At 40.0% G+C, this 17,899-nt stretch overlaps 2 protein-coding genes across 3 annotated transcripts; both read right to left on the bottom strand.

Annotated features, from left to right (window-relative positions):
* Positions 1-885: 885 nt before the first annotated feature.
* On the bottom strand, positions 886-2,297 carry LOC115781807 (tumor susceptibility gene 101 protein). The gene is made up of 6 exons (XM_030731669.1): positions 2,166-2,297; positions 1,970-2,054; positions 1,804-1,869; positions 1,544-1,707; positions 1,331-1,433; positions 886-1,116 (listed from the first exon to the last, which is right to left on the bottom strand). The coding sequence occupies exons 1-6, from the start codon at positions 2,208-2,210 to the stop codon at positions 998-1,000; spliced, it is 582 nt and encodes a 193-aa protein (XP_030587529.1). The 5' UTR covers positions 2,211-2,297; the 3' UTR covers positions 886-997.
* Positions 2,298-3,371: 1,074 nt separating this feature from the next.
* LOC115781442 (GTPase HRas) lies at positions 3,372-17,657 on the bottom strand. Of its 2 annotated transcripts, none has more exons than XM_030731085.1 (6): positions 17,381-17,657; positions 9,862-10,010; positions 8,932-9,110; positions 7,376-7,535; positions 6,600-6,724; positions 3,372-6,177 (listed from the first exon to the last, which is right to left on the bottom strand). In XM_030731085.1, the coding sequence occupies exons 2-5, from the start codon at positions 9,970-9,972 to the stop codon at positions 6,605-6,607; spliced, it is 570 nt and encodes a 189-aa protein (XP_030586945.1). In that variant the 5' UTR covers positions 9,973-10,010; positions 17,381-17,657; the 3' UTR covers positions 3,372-6,177; positions 6,600-6,604. The 2 variants fall into 2 exon arrangements, with proteins under 2 accessions (XP_030586945.1, XP_030586946.1); XM_030731086.1 differs by having other exon boundaries at positions 9,862-10,007.
* Between the last annotated feature and the right edge of the window lie 242 nt (positions 17,658-17,899).

Genomic DNA, 17,899 nt, shown 5'->3' with positions numbered 1-17,899 from the left:
AGAACCTTGTTAATGGCTACCATCTGGTCAAGGTGCAACTTGCTAAGGAATATTTAACCAAATATTAGTGGGGGGTGTATGTATATATTTTAGCCTGCATGCATACCTTTTGAGCCTGTGTGGAACAGAGAAAATCCAAAATAAATTCAGACTTGTGCACCCAATTATTGTTTTTTAAAGACTTTGAGGATGTATGCTGTATAATCATTTCACCATGGAAAAATAACTGGTCAAATAAAGCCCAAAATTACCATGACCAAATTAAACATCTGACCATAACTGTATGCAATGTCCCACCACATCACCTACAATCATCAATCACACATTTAGCCAGTATGTATATCCTTTAGGAGAACAAGGAAGACATAGGCTATTATATAAATTCAGCCATTTATGGTTGAAAGGAAAATTGCTATATTATGTATTTTTTGGCAAATGTTTCCTTAGTGAAGCACAATTTTACTGAGAGTTATTTCAATAATAATAAAAAGTAGAGGCAGGTTTAACATGGCTATTTATTTACAATAACAACATAAATCAGTCAGTTGCATTTCAAAGTCAATCAGTGTTTTTAGAATATGTACAAATTGGCTGACACTAATGAAAAAAGCTTAAAAGTATAGTTTGTTGAAAGAGGTAGCTTTTTTCTCTATTTTATGTCAGACTCAGCCTTCTATAAAAATCATTCTTTGGAGGACAGCGCCTGTCTGAAGTCCAAACACAGTCCATTAAATGTAGGTGCAGATAAGCAAGATCTTTATGAGTCACTTGTTAAACAATGAAGTCTTTTTAAAGGTTCATTACCACCACACACATTGCTATGTTTTCACTGGGTGCTAACTTGCGATCCAAATGATTTGAAAAATGGATATACAGCACATTGTTTCATGTCTGAAAGCACAATCAATGAATATTGCATGACACTGTATTAGATTTTAAAACAAAAAAAAAAAAAGATAATTTTTTTTCACAAATTTTTTTCAAATTGCACAAAATACTAACAATTTGTTTCATTTTTTTGCTGAAACGGTTGTCCATCTTCTCTGGTTAAAGACAGATATGAACTCCCATCTGTGTCTGTAATTACTTCTGTTTGTCTGTGGAACTGCATCCAACCTTAAAAAAAAAACAAATGTGTATGTATATATAATTAATCAAATCATGACAATTTTCAGACAATTTTCAACTCCCAATCACTCATCTATGACTGATTCACCCTCGATCAGGTGTGGCCTAGACTCTTGGCTCTAGTTTATCAGCATCAGCTAGGGCACAGATGTTGTTTTGAAACAGCATGGAGGCTTCCTCTCTGCTAGTGTGAGCTACTTACAAGAGGCTTGCTCAGGCTCTGGATGAGTCTTCATACACACAGGAGGGAATTCTCCAAACATGGCAACCATCACCTGCAGTAGGCTTGTTAGGTCACACTCATGCTAATAAAAGAAGGAAAATGTCTCATTTATGTGCTCTGTGCCAATGCCCACAATCATCCCCTAACAAACACGGAGCTTGGTCAAAAACATGATATTGCTTCAATTCTCACATTCTTCCACTCTAGCAGGTAAGGCAGCAGGATTTCACCGCTGCTGGAGATGTACTGTCCTGTGACGATCATCATCTCTTGTGTGGGTTTGAGATAGCAGATGGGAGCAGTTTGGGGGTAGCTTTCCTCAATCCACAGGCAAATGGGTATGTTGTATGTAGTATCTTGTATAATAACAAAGGGTAAATTTTTAAAATCAGAGAGAATCTTCATGATTCACATCTGTTTTCAGAGAGAACAAAATGAAAAGTTAACATTACTGTTAATCATGACAGGAATGGTTCCAGTTAGACTCATCAAGTTCTTTGTGGTTCCATTATTGTAAACTGCACAAAATACGACAAACACAGTGTCAGAATACAAGGTTCACTTTCCACCATATTGAGGAAGTTCAGCAGCATCAGACTGTGATATCTTTACCCTTACCATATTTATCCATCACGGGCACAAGGTTTGTGAAGTAAGTTAATGCCACGTTTATTTCATGGGCCACATGCTTCTGAAAATATGCCTTCAAAACACATAAAATCAAGAATAAAAAAAGATAAAAACCTAACACTGGAAAAATCTTTACACAAACCTACACCCACAAATCCAGTCCAATAACAGAAACATTCCTTACCTTGGGAAGCATTTTCTTAATTGTATTTTCACAGTATGATGACATGATTGAAGTTTCTCCGAGAAGAAAATGTCACCTTGTATTTTTTTCAATCAGCAACGCTCACAACCCGTGACTGTCTGCCTGTCTTGGCTTTTCGAGAACTTCTTATCTTTTATGACCCTTGAAAGCCAGGAAGAGAAAGTACGCAAATCATCTGCACTAAAAACCAGTAAGTAGGTTACATGGCTTAAAGATGAGGCATAAAAACATGTCATGATTTGGGCCTTGAGTTGCTATTAGAATCAATCTGCTAATCTTCTAACACGTCAAACTTTTCTCTTCCTGGTTTTTCATTTAGCACTGACATTTGAAAAGTGCTCTCCATAATGATTCTTACATGAACTTATAATCTCTGTCAAACAAATCATTTCATTGATACCATATGGGTGATAGAATCCAAATGTATTCCAAATGCTCTGTTTCAGCTGATTCTAATGGACTCTTGTGGATTAACTATTACAGTTACCTTTAACTCATGTAAAATTGGGGAATATGTAATGTAATTTTCTTTTACCATACAGTGTTCCTTCTTTACTTCCTCCTTTTTTTTCAGATGCTGGAAGTGACTAAAACACATAATTTGATTTGGCAGATCTTTATGTTGGATGCCCTTCCTGACAAACCCCAAAACGGTCACCTCCCAGTTTTCATTAATTAACACTGAGATTTTTCACTTGTTGCAAAAATGTGTAATAACCCGTTTTTAAAATCCCATTTTTTTAAAATTTTTTTTTGCTTTTTAGGACTGTAAGGTGTTTCATTGAGTTTAGAGGAATTAAAATATGTATTTCTGTTCACCTGTGCAATCTAAAGGTTGTTGTAAATGCTGTGTTTTAGAAGTTGTGTGTAAACACAGGGTTTATGATTGACCTTTGAACGCCTCATCAGATTCTCGTCAGTTGTATTTTCTCAAATTATTTAGGCTGCATGCTATTGTACATTATGATCCTTCCTTAGAGGCAGGAAAATATAAAATATTTGTCAATAATATCTATATATTTCATCATCTTTTATGATATTAAAAAAGTAATAATTACTTCTGTTTTTTAAATAAATAGGTGTCCCAATTCTTATGTCACAGCATGATGTACTCAATGGCCTGCAGGGGGAAGCAAATTTCAAACTTTAGAACATAAAAGTTTGGTGCTAGGTGGACCAATACAGTTTCATCTTGACATCTTTATTCCTGTCCTGCAATACATTTGCCACATTTTCAAAGAGTAAATACATCTTAAATAGCTAAACAGTTGACATTTTCACAAAATCCATCCACGCATCCATTCCACAATTTGCAAGGGGAGAAACAAGCCCTTGAGCCCACTGAATCCTTGTGCAAAACCCCCAATGGTCCTTAAAGTCTTCGTCATGCTCGCCAGGTTTTCAGACACGTGTACTGGTGGTTTACCGGCTGAATATTGCAACAACATGATGCTTTTCTGATGCAATGGTAATCTGAATGCATAGATTTGTGAAATTCTATGGTATTATTATCACGGATGTACGGTTTAAAGATTAACAAGGATACCACAAGGACTGTAATTACATACTACAAACTCCACACTCCTTTTCCATTGAAATGTCTGAGTACAGTGGATAAAAAATAAAAGTTGGGTACAACACAGCCAAACGTGGGGCCCCAAGGATTATCCCTCAAACAATGTCAGCAATATAAATTTTAAAAACAAGGCTTCTTTCAAAAAATATCAAGAGACTCAAACACATTCACAGTTCACATTCTTCCTCCAAGCAAAGAGAAGAACACATAACTTGACCACCATCATCCAGATGGTAATCAGACTGGTCATCTTTCTGTAAGCAATGGTGGGAGTGAAAGGTAGTTATTCTACCTGTACAAAATCAATGATGTCAAAAATGAACAGTTTAATTTGAAAGAGGACAATGGCCAAGTTTGTTATGTTTCACAGACAACATCAGAGGTTTGAATTTGAAGCATGGTGCCACAACTGACTTGTAGTGTGTAGCACTCTCAATACATACCCAATTCAGTGAACTCCTGTAATCTAGATATAATCTGTGGTAAATGCAACAATTCTGTGGAATTACTATCACATGTTCCAATGTAATGGGCTCTGAAATGTCATGAATATTTGATTATGACAAATTGGCTTATGCTGGGTTCTCTCTAAAGTTCATTACTACAGAAAAGCCAGTCTGTGTAGTGTTTTTAGGGACTTGTCTTTCAAATGCTGTACAGCGCATGTCTAAAGTCAACACACTTGTGTATTTTTTTTTTGTTGTTTTTTTTGTTTTTGTTGCACATGTAGTCAAACAAACAAACAATACAGCAAACTGAACAGATAACCATCTCTGGTAGATTTTGCTGCATACATGAGGTACAAACTAGCTAACAGATAAGGCAAAGTAAACACAGATCAGCCTTTAATTCAGGCAGCAAATTAATATAATGGAGCACGCAAGTCTGTGTGCAATAAGAAACACAAAGCAATGCACTCCCATAACCCACTACTCAACACCTGTTACACACAATAGTCCCACATATACAGTAAATATGGTTCTGACATGACTAGCACCTGACTTGATATTGTTCCTTTGACAAGCTGAAAGTGGCAGATAAAGCGGAGCAGTGTGAGGATAGCCTGGTGTGTGGAAAAACTGAAGTTTTACTCTGAGGCAGGACTTGTGAATTACACTTTGCAAAACTAACTTGTGACATCCCTTAACCCTGGTTTCCTGGACTGATAAATATCCTCCTGGACACCAATTCCTGAGCCTTATTGTCCACAAGGAGTGATTCTTTAAAAATAGATGTTATTATCATGTAGTAAACAAAAGTTGTACACTCTACAGTTACCAAAATGAAATGCAGGAAAAAAAATCAACTGGCTAGGGTATTTATCCCATTCTACAGGCAACCTATCCTGCTTTTGCAACTGCAAAGATAACAACAACTACATTTTCATGCACTGTACCTCCCGTTCTTAAACAAAAGTAAAACAGAAAAATGAGTAGTCGTGACAGAGGGTTTATTCCCAATACTTTGTAATTTGGAAAGTAAATTATTCTATTGCACCAGAATCTACGTACACTAATCATTACTATTATTATTCCACAAGACAACTCGCAATGAACTTCAGTAAAGAGAAGGCAGCTGCATTCTGGGAAGCGATCTATCTATATATTCTCCATTCAAGATATCTAGTTTAAAAGGAACTTTAACTACCTCAGGCAGGGCAACAAAAATGCCAAACCAGTCGCCAGTTGAAATAAACACTTTAAAAACTGCCAATCACAAATAAATGTTCCATATCAAATACAAAATCAAAGATTTTTTTTTTTTTACAGGTTGGCTAATTGTTAAACAACAACAACAAAAAATTAGTCTTTCCCATCTTAGCCTCCACCCCCGGTACCCAGGAGAGCAAAGGGATTTCATTGCCATTCAAAGGAAACCAAAGGCAGGTAGAGTGAAGCAGGAATGGGGTGGGTTAGCATGAGAGGTGTTGGGTTAACTGAAAGTCCATTCCAGTCCTTTCCATTGAAGTCAGTCAGTCTTTCCAGCAGCTAGGTGGGGGTGGGGGGTGGAATTAGGCTTTCAAGGAGGGTGGTGGTGAGATACCCCCCCAATAACCAGTGTTGAGACTGAAAACAATAAGTTAACATGAAAATTGTAGAGCTACCCAGCGACACCACATTTCAGTTGACAAAGAGTCATCAGTGGTGTTGCTCACAGGTCGATGTGGACCAACAAAAAAGAAGGGACCAGACCAGGCTAGTTCTGCTAGTCACTTAGGCAACACTCCAATATTCTCCTTTCCATATAAGTCTATAGTTCAGTCAGCCCTGGTGGTTTGTGTCAGAGCTTTTGCTTCAATCATCCTCTTTTGTTGGAAAAGTTTATGTTTCATCATTGAGTTGTTTCATCTTTCAGTCCGTAAGTCCATGCTGCCACTTTGCACTGTAGCATTTCTCCTCAACGTGTGGCAGTGAGCTGGGAAAGGACATGACACAAGACAGAATTAAAGTTTTAAACCGAAATTCTTTCACATTTTGTTCTTCTTACAACAAGCCATCATCTAAACAGAGACACAGGTGGTCAATGATTAATGGTGAAACCAGCATAAAGTGTCATATTCAGGCTTTGTGCTACCATGTGCCTTGATGTCCATGCCCCTGGAGCGCTACTGGTAGGGTGAACATTATTTTTCAAGATATACTCCCTCAATTTGTGTTTTGACTATGGTGCTATCTAACACAGAAGTCCAAAATCTCCCATACATTTTCAATTACAATAGCATACCACATAATTTTCACACTCAAACCAATCAGTGGCTGCTTGTACCCTATGGATGGGGACTGGAAGAGGGCATCTCTCACAAGGACAGAAATATCACATCACATGTCATTCCTCACCTGCATCACGATACCACACAGCGACAGCTCATACAGTCCTGACCGCTCTCATCGGGTGGATTCAACTTCCTCAGCTTATGCTGCCTGATCTCTCTAACCAGTGTGTAGAAGGCGTCCTCAACTCCCTGTAAAGACACACAAACACACAGAAAGGTTACAGAAAAATCTAGGCACTTAAAAATGATCACTTACAAGTCAAGTATATTAAATGTACGTCTTATAACTGACAGAAACCTTTTAGGTGTACTCACCACTTGGCAACATTACCATGACAACTTTAGTCATTGCCAACACTTAGTATTATTAAAAATGTCAAGAAATCATGATGACTAAAAAGACTACTTTACTCCTTGCATTTCCTTTTGAGTGACAGACATTCTGCAGGTTCAGCGATGAATGCGAGTCTGTATGTACCTACATAATGTGTCACAGTGAGTCACGGACAGTGGGAGCTGTGAGGCAACTGGTCCTTATGAGGCCTTCCAAATACTGTAGTTCTGTTCTCAAGCCAAGGTAACCTGGCTATGAGTCACTGCCTGCAGCATAATAAAATGTTCCCAGCAACACAAATCACATCATACCGCATGGTCTGCTGTATGATGTGCATGAATATGCTTGCAACACTGATATAACTTGCAGATAACATAATGATGCAGCAAAATTAGGAGTGAAGGAAAACCTAAGAATTCAAACACCAAATAAAGAGGCGAACAAGAGAAAAGGGTTATTCAACAGAAAAGCTTTATGTTGGTTTGTACTTCATGTAAACTGCTTACCTGTCGTGTTTTGGCAGAGGTCTCGATATAGGGGATGCCATAGGAGCGAGCAAGCTCTTGGGCTTGCCTTGTGTCAACCGTGCGTGCGGGGAGGTCACATTTGTTTCCCACAAGCACCATGGGAACATCATCGGAGTCTTTCACACGTTTAATCTGTTCTCTGCATTGTAAAACAAGAAAATTGCAAATTTAGTTTTTACTTAGTTTACAATTTTTTTTCTGCCTTGACACATACAAGCACTTTATTTAGCCACAGTAACATGTCTGTTGTCTGAGATCCTCCCAGCATCATCACCAACAGCAGCTCCACCTCTGGAGAACCAGCCACCCAGGGAACTTTAGGACCCAGAGGAAGACCCAGGGCCTACCGGTGCTGGGCTGTACTGCACTGCTGAAGGAGGGAGGTGGAGAGGAAGAGAGGGAGGGTGGGTGGACAACAGGCAGGCAGCAAACAGCATTACCTCATCACTACAGCAGCAAGTGCCAAACACCATGCAGCCAGGGGGAACTGAGTGAGAGGGTCAGATCACTCCATCAGCTTAGCCCTTCTTCTCAATCGGCCCCAGTATAGCCTCCCCTTGCAGTTAGCCAAACCCCTCTGCGGTCAATACTGCTAATGGTAATTTTGACCACACTTGCCTGAGTTTTGATGTCACAGCAAACATGTTACCCCATTTATACTGCTGACTGTATATTTGCTGCTGAGGCAAGTGCTTCAAGTATAAGTTTAATGATTTAAGAAGATATATTGTTCTTAATTTGGTGTTTTTACACATTGTATAACACTGCTATTCCATGTAGTGCCAGTAGATGTTAAAAGTTTTTTTTGTTTTTTTTTAATATCACAAACTATCCTTGCCTTTAAATACAGACAACAGATGTTTAAATAACTCAAAACCTTTAACTGGGACACCGAACCAAAGAGCACTGCATGCCTTCACAAGTAGCAGAATGGTTTAACAGCAGTTATGTTAAAGCAGTGTCCAAAAAAGCTGACTTGCAATGGCAACAAGCCAAACAAATGTGTGTGTTTAGTACACTTCCGCATCCTACAAAACTGTAGCTTAAAATGTAGCCTCTTTTAATTGCCACACACAAGACCAGCAAGTGGGTATCTAATGTGATGAGAAAGTCAAAATCTGGCAAAGAGAGAAAACACTGTCACTTCCAGCTGAAACTCTCACCCCTTCCTTTCTCCTTCCCTGTCCTTGGGAGCGCTACCTCTCCCTGCTCCTCTAATTGAGTCAGGATCGATTTCATTGGCATCGTGCTGTAAGCCTCCAGTTGGGAGCTAAGCTTTCTTTAGCCGTGTTAAATGCTACAGCATGACATCACCAACTACTGCAGAGAGCTGGCACACACACATATATAAACCTCTTTTGCTCCAGACCCCACAGGAGTCCCTGTAACACACACTGCATATGCACATCCAGAGAAGCAAAGAAGAAAACTAACAGAAATGATTTTGTGTCCACCGCAACAGGCCTATGAGCTGGCCAAGAAATACAGACATGTACATTTGCCACTTCTCCTTCTTTGCATTAATTTAGGCACACCTGTATTGGTGAATATCTTCGAACGACTTGGTATTGTTGATGGCGAAGACACATAGGAAGCCCTCCCCCGTCCTCATGTACTGATCTCTCATGGCGCTGTACTCCTCCTGACCTGCAGTGTCCAGAATGTCCAACAGGCAGGTCTCCCCATCTATCACCACCTGCTTCCTGTACGAGTCCTGCAGAAAAAGAGAGAAACTCCCACATTTAGAGATTCAGGTGGGCTTTAATGCAATGGGTCGTCCATTACTGATGATGCCACAGGACACAGATACCTTTGTCAATGACTGAGTTGACTGTAATCAACTTAGGTTACTTTTGTTAAATTCCCTGCTCATCTTCAGGTCAAGTGAAAATCAAGAGATCAGAGGAGCAGGGTACCAGAGCCAATGTTTAGCCTTCCAACATGCAGTCACAAAAACATGGAGTGCTGTCCCTTTGTTTGTTAGAGCATAGGGGCCAGGAATGCAAATACACAAAAAGGACATTGTCTGGCCAGAGGCAGGCGTGGTGAGAAAGAGAGGGATAGAGTGGAGACAGAGAGGGAGAAAAAGAGAGAAAAGAGAGGAGAAGACATTCTCACTGGCACTTCCTCTACTCTTTGCAATATCTACCAGTGTCTTATTTTCAGGAAAATATAGAATAAAGCGTTTTTTTGTTTTGTTTTTTTCTTACAGCAAATTTATGGATTTTTTCAAGTCTGGTCTTTTGGAGAACTGCCACAGCAATTAATTAAAGTAACTTGGTTTAGACTGTGGGCATGGACATTTATATAAAACACCTAATTACACAAAGACTGCACTACCATTTTAAAAAGTGCTGCAGAACCACACAACAATTCAAGGGGAAATAATTCATTTTTAAATATATGATCAGGCTAATTGTCACATTTCCTCTAAGATGTACAGAACATGTAGAAGCAAGTCATACCTCTATGGTGGGGTCATATTCATCCACAAAGTGGTTCTGGATCAGCTGGATTGTGAGTGCACTCTTGCCCACGCCTCCAGCTCCCACCACCACCAGCTTATACTCCGTCATGTTTGCCGCTGCAGCTCAACCACACACTCACACCGCTGCTGGAGAAAGGAGAAGGTGCAGGTTAGCACACTGACCAAAATAAACGTGACACCGAGTTTTGACAAGCACTACACAGCTATGACATGTCTGTTAATCTGTGGTACAGACAAAAACATATGACAATACCATTAATGCCCATTGGTGAGAACCATGAGTGGTTTGTGTATGCTGAAGAGTGTCTGTGTGTGTATGCAGTGGGGCTGTGGTTGAGACCCTCAAAGGGGAATGTGAAAAATGTGCTGAAGGTACTCAATGTTCCAATCCTCTCCCGCTCAGTGTGAGCAGCAGAAAGTGTGCATGAGAGGGAGCAAGAGAGAAAAAGGAGGGGCATCACACTGGCAGATAGATCCTTATCACGCAGGGTTTAGATTACTCAGGTCAACCTCTGAATACACAGTGACAAAAATAAATAATGTAATCAAAACTGCTCTGTTGTTTCATTTTAACAATGAGGTAAATCACTGGTCACTAGACTGTTGTCATGAAGCATTTCTTGTTGATTCGCTCTACAGCCATCCATCCAGGAGAGACCTACAAGAGGATCTTATGACTCCAGGTGTGCCTACAGTTGCCCCCTATGGACCCACTGAACCCACTTAATAGGTGTAGTCAATGTAACAGGTTCAAGCTGACCATAAATCAAGGCATATTATTAAAGAAACATGCAAGTCTCTTGAGGACACATGAGTGATATGCATTTTCTGTTACCTGAAACTTGCACACAATGCAGTTAAAAACAGCCTTTAGGAGAAATTATTAGGCCTACTCCACATTTCAAAAGCAACAAGAAAATCCAAATTATCCAAATATTAATTGGAATTTTTCCAGCCTAATAGACATTTCTTTGTGGGTTGACAGATAAAAAGTAGACACATATACATAGTGGTTTTTAGTCTAGGTGTGCTCAAAAAAATTTGGAAATTTGCAGAAGAGTTTTTGTATATTACCGATTTAACTTTCAAGTATGTGTCTTTGTACTGGCTTGTGTCTGTACACATATACAGTACTATATGTATATCTGTGTACAGACACAAGCCAGTACAAAGACACACACACACACAAAGATCTCCTGACATCATCCCCCCACCACACCATTGCTGGTCAGTAAAATACCAGTGTTAAAGAGAAAGTAGTCATATGGGTGTTTCCATTATGTTCTATGGCACAGTGTGACTCATCTTATGGCCAGTTTACCTCAGTTACCAAATCCATGACCTAAAAATGACTTAATATCTGCTAAGTCAGAGTCAGACATGACATGACATGAACCCGTTGTGTAAATTTTAATAATATTAAATAAGTTACAAATCTATGACTAACCACGAGTAATGTCTGCTGGAGGGCCATAGCAGCTACAGGACTGTACTGTGGTTACAGTTTGACATCATACTAATAATGTGTGGTACAATAATGGTGTCATATCTGGTTATAGACCTCAGAGGGAAATAACCGAGAACCCCTGTACCTGGTAGAAAGCAATAGTTCTTAACCTCAGCACAGTTTCACTTTCTGTTTGACGATTTAGACCAAAAACTCACCTTTAGATGCATTTATGCCACCTCCAAATAACAAAACTAGAAATGCCAAATATCTGTCTTTAAGTACGGTAATATAAAATAACAAAGTCTCAGTTGCCATAATTGTACAATGCAACACATTTAAAGTGTATATATTACGGATTTCTTCCTTTCCTATCACATATGTGGTTACAATGGAGGAGGCTCATATTAATCATGGTCAAAGTTTTAAAAAAGTAATCCCTGTGAGCCAAAACCCTGAGCTTCAGGCTGCTCTAAATACTGGGTTTCACAAATTTTTTTTTATACTCCTAGCTCTTTATTATAATCAGTGAGAAGGGATATCCTTAATATTGGTTATTTCAGGTACATAGCTTTCTGGCTGTGCGCACAGCAGCACCCCTCACCTGCTGTTCAAACACTGTGTTTGGGAGAAGCAGACAGTCAGAAGAAAGGGAGGGTGACCTTAAAGGGAGAGCAGCTAAAACAGCTTGTTTCAGACGGTGGATGATAAACTGAGGGGCTCCATGAAAATGAACTGTGAATAATGCAAAACAACTCTAATCAAGTCCCAGAATAAAAACATTCAAGGTGGAATTTAGCACATAATAGGCCTCCTTTAAGAAAACAGTTGACTAATAACACTAACTTAATGACATCAGAGTATCATTATGCTGTCACACTTTTTATGTACGTCTGCCCCACCCTAACACCCCGTGTAACCTTAAATGTCTCTTCCTCAAAAGTTTTTTACTCATGTCTCATATTACAGATGAAGCCATTTAGCATAAAAGACGGGCACATGGGGTTAAACATCTCCACATGCTCATTAATAGTGTCTCACTTTGCTGAATGGTCCTGAAGAGGAAAATCATTAACCTGCACCACCTGCTACAGTGTATAATCAATCTGTCAGGATTTCCTGAGCACCACAGTTCACATATGTTCTTTTACCTTCCTCAGGGAACCGTATGTCATCCCTCACATAAAACGCACTCTGTGTTATAGCTGCTACACAAACTACTTGCTCACTAAAGAGTGTAAACATCAGGGATTCAGTTGACCTGAGCAGAAAACACTCACACCCTCTCTCTCTCTCTTGTGCTTTAACTCCCAAAGGAGTTAAAGCTGGAGTGAATCTTAAACTCGTATAAAGAGAGAAGTAACTGTGGGGCAGTTCAATAACTGGACAAGACACAGAATTTCAAAAGAAAACAAAACTTATAAGTCTAATTTAGCTGCGGAGAGGAAAAATAACAGACATTCTATATTTATCTCTGGGTGTGGTGTTGTATTAATAGAATCTGCATGCAGCTCTGAAAAAAAACAAACAAAAAACAACTGTTTGGGTTATTTGTGTCTGAGCTGTGTGTGCCTGTGCTGTCGGGGCAGACTGAGATTAGCCAACAGTGAAATGATGTTAATGATTGAGAGACAAGCAGACTTGCTAAGTTGAGAACACAGTCATTTAGCTGCTCTCATTCAATCACTGAGATATGCAGACAGACACACACACACACACACGCACGCGCGCACCACATCCTTCATCTCGTAAGCCACTGCTTCACCTTAATGAAACAGGTAGCTCTGAGAACCATCGCCATTATCAACAATGACCTCCTCGTCAAAACACCCTCGCTGCTATAATTCTGAAGCACAACAGGAAGGGAATTATACTGACCCCACAAACTTGTGGTTAAACATTTAGCTTCCTTTTCCCTCAGAGTAAATAAATCAGCCTGGTACACAGTGCAGCCTGCCCTGGCTGGACTACAGAGACTGTGGTAGAGCAGCAGAGCCAGCCTAGCTCCTCAGAGCCCCCTCTAACCAAATAAACAGCAGCTGTGTGAAGAACAGAGGCTTGTGTGGGGCAGACAGACGCTGGAGCACCTTTAGCTACTCAAGCTCCAGACAGGGGAAAGATCGACATAAGGGCTCATCAGCAACTATTTAACGTTTAGTATAGGCGCACAGTGAGCAGAAACAGTGTGGGCACACAATAAAATGTTAAATTATAGGCGGGTCTTTTAGATGAAAGACAATAGATTTGATTTTTCCAGTTCACTAAAACACAGTATGACAAATGTGCCATCATAAATAATGAAACACTTGATGACTACAGGCAAATACTTAACCATACTCTTGGTCAGCAAGCCTTGAATGTTCCACAGATTCACATTATTGTTATTCAGGGAGTCAGCTGACACAAGCCTCACTGGTAAGCAGTTATACATCTTATTTTCAGTTACTGCCTCACATTTGTGTCAAGGTAATAATCAATGCATTGTTTTCCACAGAATTATATTCTATTTATAGCAATAGCGACCTGGTCAGTCAGCCAGTAGGGAAACACGAGACTGAAAGGACTAGCAGGGGTAGCAGCAGTGAAGCTATTAAAATAAGAGCAAGTAAATCATTCTGGGAAGGCTTTCTTTCAAAAGGATGAAAAAAAAAAAGCTAAAATAAGGCACCAAAGCCTATGTGAGATTCATACAGAAATATGCACAAAATGTCTGTTTATTGCCTAATATGCATCAATATGGCAGTCCTAATACTAATAAAATACACTATCATATACAGTTCTCCAACCTTTAATGCAGTTGGTTAGAGTATTTCTTCTATATTACCAGATCTCAAGTGTACACCTGCCAAGCCCGTGATATTTACAGCCTAAAAATGCAAATTCAACACGTCCATGCACCACTACTGGGAGTCCAGAGGAAGGAAAGCAGACAGCCGTCTTCTCTCAAACTAGGCCATGTCGGCTCCTGATTAATAATCCACATATACATATGGAGATGAATAGCAAAAATCAATCACTGACACAGACATTGTCGTGTTTCTACAGCCACTTGTTGTCAGGATGGGCTCACACTGAGCGGGCCTTTGTGTAGATAGAGAGGAGAGACGAGGACACAACCTCTGGAGGTCAAAATCATCAGCGCTTGCATCAATTTCATCCACACACAGGGACTAAGCAAAAGAACGTTTTGTCTAAGCCTTTCTGTCCTCTGCACACAGATGGGTATGCTGCTCCCATAGCTGTATCACACACAATAGATCCTCATCTTCTCCTCTGCAATCCTGATTTTCATATTCTAGTGGAGTTAGTGTCAGCTTATGGTTAAACTGTGCAATCCATATTTGCATAAGTGTAAAAAAAAAATGCATTCATGATATGGTAATGGTCTGTTTCTCTTTTTTGCACATTGTGCACATGTGACAAAAATAATAATCCTATAGCAAGCTGACTTGTGTTAAGTCACTCAAGAAGGAACAGTAATAAATCTGCCACAACAGTCACAGCAGCCTGCACATATCCCATTCCAAACTTCCCAAAACCTTTGTAGAGCTGCTCTCTAATATAATCAAGAGGGACTATTTAACATGTTTGAGTTTAGGGTTATTTATAGTACACCACCACCAGTCTGAAATTAACAGTTCATTTTGAAACCCTAGAGCCTCGCCTGGACCAAAAGGATAATCTTACATGACAGCTTACGGAGGGTGCAAGCAAAGAGCAGCGATTGAGATGGTAGCAACAGAGTTCATTGGCGAGGGAGGGAGAAGACTACTCTCTCTATATGCAAACGGCAAAACAAACATGGGGCAGAAGGGTATAACAACAAACTGAAAAACATTAACGATAATGAAAATCCTCCAAGCCAGACTTCATCACATCTTTTTTCATTTTTTTTTTTTATCATCACAACACACAAGATGCAAAAAAAGCAAGTCACATGGATGACCATCTTCCTCAACATGCACTCTGGTCTCCATTTAAGTGCTTAATTGGTTAAAGGATCCATACTGGCAGAGCCACAAGCCCACTGCAGAGATAACAGATTTTTAATGGAGTGATGATGGTAAGGAGACCCTCTCTAGGGAGGTGTCACGGTCAAATACTGAGACTCTAAGACCCATCCTAAAGTCTCGATAGCCCACCCCACCCTGCCACTGCTTTCCAATGACATCATTCTTCTAAACAGCATCCAAACAGTTAGTGTTGACCAGCAGCTCAGGAACAAAGCGCTATTCTGCACTCCAGCCAGTAAAACACAACTAAGTGAGGTTTTGGTTCAAATTTGATTAGGTCTGTCAATCCAAAAGGGAGTCAAACTGACTACAAGATAGTTAAAAGTAGGATTTACTTTCTTCCATAGAATTTAAAGCCACAGTAAATCTCAAAACTGTATTTTGTTCCTTTAAACAATTCTTCTGCCAATGTCTACATTTTTACTATATAAAGTGGCCTTTTTGCTGTTCTGTTTTGCTGTCCTTCTGGGTCATCCTTTTAGTTTGTAAAAGGTGGTACAAACTAAAAGTGGTAGTTTGAGATGGTGGAGGCTGCAGCAGAGATAAAAAGGCCGGCTGACTTCCACACAAAGGCCTGCCAGTTAGAGGAGCCACAAGGGTTATCATTAAACACCCCAAAACCACAAAAGTTGACTCTGGGTGAATTTCATCAAATTGTTTTAGGTTGTGAGACAATGCGAAAGCATAGAAACTACCTTGTGGGTCACATAAATGTAGCTTCCAGGCAACCTAGAGAGGATTCCACCCTCTGTCCATTCAGCTTTCCAAAGAAAAAAAAAAACACAATTAAGTTAAACTCCCTTGGGATTATTAGCTTAATAATGAATCAGGAGAAAGACTGTGACTCAAGAAACAAACCACACACAGAAACCTATCTAGAGCCTTCTTAAGCCTCAAGTAAAATGCAGCAGGGGAAGCTGTCATTAGTAAAAGCTCAGTTTCTAGGAGAGTCACACTTACTGCTCGGCTGTATAAAGGCTTCAAAGAAGAAGAAGAAGACACATTCACCTCACACCTCAATCGCTGGACCACCTCCAGCTGTTTTCCAGTTGCCTTAACTGCTGCCTTGCCAAAATGCTGCAGACACTAAATATTTACTCACACAGAACCTCCTTCTCATAACCATATAGCCTAATGCACAGTCACTTGCATGATTATGACTTTCATAGACGATACTTTGGTCAGCAAATGTGATGATGTGGTAGATAAAAAAGAACAGTGAAACTGCATTGAAAAAAAAAACCCAAAAAAAACAACCCAAAATAAACATAAAAGTGAAACACTTTCTGTTGTGCTTCCTAAAAGGGCACTCACTTCAATGTTTGATACTACTTTGAATGCTCAACGCATTTAAGTCAGCTTGGGGTTAGTAAACTGTTTGCTGTCCAAGAGCTCCCATTGCCATTCTTTAAGCGATTAGTGCTACCTTTTCCATCTATTTCACCTTACTTGCCATTTTATGAGAGTTGAAATGATCATCTCTGTAAATGCCTTGTAATGGAATCTCACTTCCGCAGTAATAGGCTTTATTCAGTGTGACGGGGCGTCACCCCAGTTGTCTCTGACGCCACTATCGAGACCAGCAACATCACAGCCTGCTCCAGTCTTTTCCTTACAATATAAGCGACAGAAGTAAATTTGCATCTATTGCAATATACATTTCAATACCTTCGGTTTCTCTTTCAATGTGAGATGAAGGGGGAAATCCAGGAGGGTCATGTTATCCCTTTATAACCAAGTTTTAACACCCAAACTCAAGGAAGACTGTTATCAAAATACATAATTGGCTTAACACACTCAGGGCAATGCAAAATATATTTTATGACGGGAGGGTTAAAAGAAAGCTGAGTTCTTCGCAGGATAACAGTCAAGCTCGCCGGGTGTGAATTAAAATGTTATGATAGCTAGCTAATGTGTTTTCTGTAAAGACCGCAATCTCCAGCAGTGCCCAAAATACAGAAAGCACCTCGGAGAGGACATATTTCTCGGAATAAAACGACATTTTTCGTACGCAGGGATGTGTACAGTACACTTACAACAAGCAGGGGTCTACTGGCGACAGGAGCGACGTTTCTACCGGAGAGGAAGAAGAAATCTTTCAATTGTTTTTGCTTCTCAGCAGAAATCGGGGGGGGGGGGAAATGTTCCGGGTCTCCTTCCCGCTGTCTTCAGGTATCTGCGTCCGACTCAATGTAAGAAACTAATTTTCAGTAGCTAAACTGCGCCAAGGCATTCATTGGTCCTGGGTCCTATAATGTGACCGCGTTGAACAATGTGCTTCCAGAGAGAGAGCGGAGGGGATGAGGAGTGTAGTGCCCACGCCCAGCTCTATCAAACATAGATCCGCCCCGGTTACCGAGCATGTTACCGTGGCGTTCTCGTGCTGTCGGAAATATGACAACTCCATTGTGTAGGCCACTAAATCTGAGTATTTAAAAGAGGCGCGTAAATCTGAATTCATGGGGGGAAAAAAAGTGAAAGTGATGAATGCCAACTTAATTAGTCTGATTGCCAGATTTTATTACTACAATCCAAAATTTCCCCAGCATAACCCT

The sequence above is a fragment of the Archocentrus centrarchus genome, chromosome 6, assembly GCF_007364275.1.
Source record: "Archocentrus centrarchus isolate MPI-CPG fArcCen1 chromosome 6, fArcCen1, whole genome shotgun sequence".
NCBI lineage: Eukaryota > Metazoa > Chordata > Actinopteri > Cichliformes > Cichlidae > Archocentrus > Archocentrus centrarchus.
The sequence above is the reverse complement of the archived record's forward strand: the minus strand, read 5'-3'. Positions and strand labels throughout refer to the sequence as shown.